Source organism: Furipterus horrens, unplaced genomic scaffold (genome assembly GCF_987537825.1).
Source record: "Furipterus horrens unplaced genomic scaffold, mFurHor1.1.pri manual_scaffold_9, whole genome shotgun sequence".
Lineage (NCBI taxonomy): Eukaryota > Metazoa > Chordata > Mammalia > Chiroptera > Furipteridae > Furipterus > Furipterus horrens.
The window spans coordinates 96,452,622-96,459,209 of record NW_028327179.1 but is presented as its reverse complement, the minus strand read 5'-3'; the positions used below and the strand labels follow the sequence as shown (position 1 = coordinate 96,459,209).

At 46.2% G+C, this 6,588-nt stretch overlaps 1 protein-coding gene across 1 annotated transcript; it reads right to left on the bottom strand.

Annotated features, from left to right (window-relative positions):
- Window positions 1-3,367: 3,367 nt before the first annotated feature.
- LOC150002287 (olfactory receptor-like protein OLF3) lies at window positions 3,368-4,321 on the bottom strand. Its single transcript, XM_090286916.1, has one exon. The coding sequence runs from the start codon at window positions 4,319-4,321 to the stop codon at window positions 3,368-3,370; it is 954 nt and encodes a 317-aa protein (XP_090143042.1).
- Between the last annotated feature and the right edge of the window lie 2,267 nt (window positions 4,322-6,588).

Genomic DNA, 6,588 nt, shown 5'->3' with positions numbered 1-6,588 from the left:
GAGATACAGGGGGAAAGGGCCTGACTAAGGCTGAGACAGAAGCAGGACAAGAGAGAATAAGCCCTCACCTTCCATCGGACAGAAACTGAGGAACTAGGCACAGCTGTCAGCCATGTGGGAAGACATACTCTCTGACATGCCATTCCACAGGGAGAGCTGAAAACTAAGGGACAGCAATGCTGGGAAAGCCCTCCCCCCACCAAATACCCCACCCTAGGCCCAGGGAATGCTGAGAAGGTGGAATCGGTTGCTGCCCAAGGTTAACCACAGCAACAGCTAAACTCAAAGCCAGCTCCGACCATGGCCGAGTCATTCCCACAGAACAGATGTGCCCACTGCAAAGCATAATACTGCTCATCTCGGAGTCTATTAACCTACACACCAAATATCCTGGTTTCAATCCAAATTCAATTTCAGAGAAAGGGGCGAGAAAAAAGTGCTATGACACTGAACAAAGAAATGAACAGGACCAGAATCAGATATACCTGGGTACAGGAACTATATCACACGAGGGTTTAAAATCACTTTCATACGTAAGTTAAAGGAAAAGATGGGCAGCATTGTAACTGAGGAATTTCAACAGATAATTGAAAACTATATAAATGGATTAGATGGAAATGCTAGGCATGAAGAACACAGGAAAAGAAATAAAGATCACTTATGAGTAGACTCAAAAGAGCCAAAAAACAATCTGAGGACAATGATAAGTCAATAAAAATTAGTTGAACTAAATCACGCAGAGAAAAAAAATGACGAAAAGAGAAGAGAGCCTCCAGCACCACGTGACAATATTAAACCATCTAACAGATATGAAACTGAAAAATCACAGAAAGAAAATGGAGACAAAAGGAGTTCAGGAAATATTTGAAGAGATAATGGCTGAAAAAATAGTGAAAGAAGTTAAAGAACAAATCAAATAAATTAGACCAAATAGGATAACAAATAAACAAAAAACTAGACAGATCGTATTTTATCTAACAGCAAAAAATAAAGACACACTCTTGAAGGCAGCCTGAGATAAAAAAGATTCCACACACAGAAGAACAAAGATCTAAAGCGCAGCCGAATTCTTCTCAGAAACTAGTCAAGCCAGGTGACAAGGGCGTGACATCTTTAAAGCCTCGGGGAGAGAAAACCTGTCCACAAAGAATTCTGTAGGTACAGAAAGTACCTTTTGAGAATGCAAGAGAAATAAAGGCGTTTTCAGACAAACAAAAACGGAATGGATGTTTTCAGCTGATCTAGATCACAAGAAATGTTCATGGAAGTTCTTTGGAGCTTCCTGGGAATGTATTTCCCCTTATATGGCAGGAAATGTAAAAAAACGAGAAAGGTAGGGAGCGGTGGAAGGTTTCTAGGGTCGTGTGAAAAACTAAGTGGCCAATTTGAATAGGCGCTGTGGTAGGCTCAATAATGACCCCTCCCCCAACAGAGATGCCTTTACCTGCCTCCCAGAACCTGTGACTATGCTGCCTTATACGTGAAAAGAAACTTGCAGATGTATTTAACTTTGGGATTTTTCCAAAGGGAGACTATCCTAGATAATCTTAGCAGTCCTAAGGTATAAGAGCAGTGCAAAAAGACAGTGTCAGAAGAAAGAGGTGGGTAAGGGTAGTGGAGGATCAGATTCAGAGACAGACTTCCTGCCCCGCTAACCTTGAAGGGAGGGGGAGGGGCAGGGAAGGGAGGGGGAGGGGCAGGGAAGGGAGGGGGAGGGGCAGGAAGCAGTGGAGTGGAAGCTGGGTGAAGGCAAAGGGATTATGCAATTAACGGTAGAGAAGAGTCACTAACATTTCAACCAATAGAAGAAATGAGGCTACAGCATGAACACATACTTTCCTCCTTGGAGTGTCATGTATGTATTTGTATTCTTCAGTAGTTTATTGCTTTCATCCCTTTCCCTGACATGTAATATATGGTGTGTTCATGATGGGCAGTTTTATGGCTTAGTCCACAAGTCACAGAATCATGACATTTTAGAGGCAATCTGGGGTCCACAGAAGAATTCTATTCTGGGAGCAGGGGAAGTGCTCTTCTGAAATCTCTGAGATCGCATGACTTGACGTTACTTCTCTTTCCCCGTCGCACATCTTTAATTCTGATACCATTAACGTCTCATGAGGAACTGTGGAGCAGCCTTCCAGCTGATCTCATCGGCTCCGATTTTTCTTCCTCTACTCATTTGCCGGGGTGATAATTCAAAAATGTGAATTCTGTCATGCCATACTCCAGCTGAACAATCTTTACTGGTTGCCCGTTGCTATAGAAGGAAGCAATGTTTTGGCATCTGGTGCACGAGGTGATCTGCCCATTCTTCAGCTGCCTGCCCCATCCCCACTACCTCGTCTCCTCTGCCCTGCAAGGGCAGCTTCAGGGCATGCCTGAACTCGCACATGCTCGCGCCCCTCGGCACCTTTCATGGGAGACATCAGAACAGTTGACTGAGCCATCCTGATCCCCAACCTATGTGAGACTTGTCCTGTCTTTCACTGCCATTGACCGAGGAATCTTTCCTTTCTTACATAACTATTTATTTTATAGTTATGCGTCAGTTCTTATTTAATGTGCTTACTGTTTTCTAACATCTAGGAAAAAGTTAACAGATGATTCAGAGTTGGACAACTTCAATATTTGATTGGTACCCTATAGACGTAATCGAATCCGTCTCAAACTTTTTGAATACTCAGCAGAGCCTACAACACCTTTCCCTTGGCCAGTAATAGCCGCAAGTTCAAACAACCTTTACTTAGCTTCCTGTCCGTGTAAACCAAGGCCTTCCGTGGGGGCTTCTCCTGAGTGACCACCAGCACGCAGAAAAACACGTTGTGTCCCTACGATGTAGGTCCGGCACAGAAGCATTTAATCAGCCGTGAGAGAAACACCCTCCTCAGAACAGTGACTCACACAATTACCGGATGTGGTTACATAGACCACACATTTTATAAAGTGAGCTTAAAATGTGAAGGGTCTTGTTCCCCATGGAAACCCGATAACCCCAGACAAAATGTGGATGAATAAGAACCAGTGGTTCCAAAATTAAGATCCATGGCTAGGTCCATGATTACAAACAATGTGACAAAGCAAAACAGCAATTTTTTTTTTTTTTAATTACTCTCAAGCCGTATGAATAAAGTTTCGGTGTGGGAAGTTCCACTACAGCAGTGATTAACTCCACTGAACATGCCTCTGGGACATAAAAATACCACACATCACCCCAAACCAACCACTCAGCCTCCTACCCACATTCCCAGTACACATCATAATGTCATCTCCTTCCTGGTTGCCAGGGCGATGCATTGATGCCTGTCATATCTGACTTAAGTGGGAGAACACACAAAGCTCTTCTCTAAATGATTCTCATGATTCATCAAGCCACCAGTTTTGATGTTAAGCCAGATAATTGCCATAAGAGTTTCTGCCAGGCCCCCTTCACCTTCTTATTCCTTAGACTATAAATCATGGGGTTCAGCATGGGCATCAAAATGGCATAAAAGAGAGAGATCAACTTCTCCTGAAGGACAGAGGGGACGGAGTAGGGCTGGATGTAAGTGAAAATGGCCATGCCATAGCACAGGGCCACCACTGTGAGGTGAGAGGCACAGGTGTGGAAAGCTTTCCTTCTTCCCTCCGTGGACCTGATGGTCAGGATGGTGGAGATGATCCTGACGTAGGACAAGAGAACCAGACAGAACAGTGACATCAGCAGGACAATGCTAGAAACCATGATGGCGATCTCATTGGATGAAATGTCCACGCAGGCTAGTCTGACCACAGCCAGGAGTTCACAGGAGATGTGATCGATAAACTTATTTGAGCACACGGGCAGCTGAAAGGTGATGGCGGTCTGCATGAGAGAGTTGAGACAGCCACTGACCCAGGACGCGATGGCCAACCTAGCACAGAGCCCTCCATGCATGGTGACCGAGTACCGCAAGGGGTCACACACAGCCACGTAGCGGTCATAGGCCATCACTGCCAGTAGAACAAACTCAATGCCGCCCAAGCCCAGGGAGAAAAATAACTGCGCCGCGCAGCTCACGTATGGGATTCCTTTATGTTCCACAAGAAAATGAACCAACATCTGAGGGATGATGCTTGTGGCATAAGAGACATCGACAAGGGACAGGTTGGTGAGAAAGAAATACATGGGAATGTGGAGCCGGCTGTCCAGTCTGATCAGAAGAACAATGAGGAAGTTCCCCAACACTGTCACCAGGTACATGACTATGCACAGGACAAAGAGTGAGACCTGAGTGTCCCAGTTCCTGGACAGGCCGAGAAGAATAAACTCAGTCACCCAAGTCTGGTTGTCTGTTCCCATTGAAAAATGAGAGGATTATGAATCTGCAGAGATAGCCAGAAATAACAGAAGCTTTTTAAATGAAAGAACCAGAACTTCTTAAAAGAATGCATATTTTATATGACCTGCCAGACATATATGTTTCAGATGATTTATGGGCCAAGATGACAGTCTTGTTTCCAGTATGTATATATCTACTCTACATATGAGAGAGGGGCTGGCCCCTTCACAGAAACATGGCGTGGTCTCAGGGAGTCAGTTAAATCCTGGAAATGACGCTGTGCAGTTTTTGGAAACTCCGTATCTTACCTCAGTTCCCAGGGCAGGAGGTGATGATAGCTGACGATGGAAGGTAAAGTAATAAACAATGAAGAAAACTATTGTTCCAAGTTCAAGAACTATCTTACACGTATGTAAGATATCAATTTCCAAAAAAAAAGAAAGAAAGAAAGAAAGAAACCATTTGGAAGACACAGGTGGATACTGTAAAGATGGCTGCTGTCTCATGGAAAGTTCAGCCGCCCGCTTAAGGTTCCAGTGCGGTCAGCATGAAATTCATGAAGCCAAGATGCTGGCGAGTCCTCCACGCTTTGCTCCGTGTGCATGTGCGTGTCACGCGTGTGTTGTGTGTGTGTGTTTGGGGGGCTAAGAGAAGACAGGGCCAGAGCAGACTGCAGCAGACCTCCTCCACCCCGCCAGCACACGCAGGCAGCAGACCTCAGCCAGCGAATTCCCCACTAATGCGGGCCAGGCTGTTTGGCTCAGTGCCTCTCCTCCCCCAGCTGCTTCCTCTCACCCTAGGCCCCTCGCCCCTCCTCCCTTGACGTCACCGACCTGCACTCTGTGGACTGACTCTGGAACTGGGGAGGAAAGTCTGGCCAGGGTGGGGACCTACAGAGGAAACGGGGGAAAGGGGAGCCCACGCAGACTGGGAGTTGAGCATGTCCCTCCTCACCTACTGTCTCAACACCTCTGAAAAGCACTGACGTTTAAGTGGCAGTAAGAGGATAGTGCAAGTATTCTGTTGCTAAGGTCCTCCACCCACTACACTCCCCCCCCCCCCCAAAAGAACTAAACGACCTGGGGGATGAAGATGAACAATGACGAAGACAGAAGAGGACCAGAAAGACCTAAAGGAAAGAGAATAAAAGGGGAGGTGGGCTTTAGACTTGAGGGATGCCTACTGGATCCAGGACAGAAAGATAACAAACAGGTCAAACTTGTTCAGAAATAAGCAGAGAAGGAGCACAGGCTCACGTGATGGAGATTGCTGGCTTGGTGACTGATGAGATCGTTGGCTTGGAGCAAGGTGCCCCAAGCCAAAGATGCTGGAGAAGGCAAGGAGGTGGATTCTCCCCTAGAAACTTCAGCGTGAACATAGCCCTGCTTACACCCTGATGTTAGCCAGGGAGATGCTGGCTGGACTTCTGAGCTACAGAGCTATATAATAATAAAGATAGTAAGTGTGTTGTTTCCAGAAGCTAAGTTTGTTGATCACGGCCACAGGAAATGCATGCACCGTCCAGCTGGTTAGCAGAGAATGTTACAGTGGCGTAACAGCCATACCTTTTCTCTCCCTCGTGTTTAATATCTGTCACCTATTTATTGGTTAGCAGAAAATGTAACCCTCTCGTGTTTTATTTAATCCATAAAACAATGCATGTGATATTTTTAAAAACAACTCAGTAGTTATGAAGATCAGTATCAATATAGCCAATTCTTCACTCTTAGCCCTGCCCTTAGATAAGCAATGCACGATCTTCCTTTTATAAGAATGTAACCATACGTTCCATTTTAGTGATTCTCTTAATTAAAAATATATCTAGGACCCACAGATTTTGAACTCGTCCTTGGCAATATGTGTGCGTTATCCCGCATAAAAATATATCATTATTTAGCAACCTATCACTTATTCATAAATAATCTCACAGATTTAGTTTTCAGCAAAGTGCCCGGCTACAACGTCAGGGCGGGCGCCAGTGTCTCCATCCTGAACTTTCGGCCACATCTTTGTGCTGAAACCGAAGCAAAGCCGGCCCTCTGCGGTCCGAAGGTAGACGGCCTGGCTCCGCCCCCCACGGGCGCGGTCGCCAATCAGCTCCCAGAACTTCACCCTCCTCTCCTCCCCTTTTCCCCCAGCAATTTTCCACGTCCTCGGTTTCGTCCACCGCCCAAGCTCCCCTCTCCGCTGAGAAGCTCTTTCCTCTTGAGAGCTGCCGCTGCCCCTCCTAGCCAGTGCTCTCTGCCCCCGAACCCGCTGCCGGGATCGGCGTGGCAAACGGTGAGTG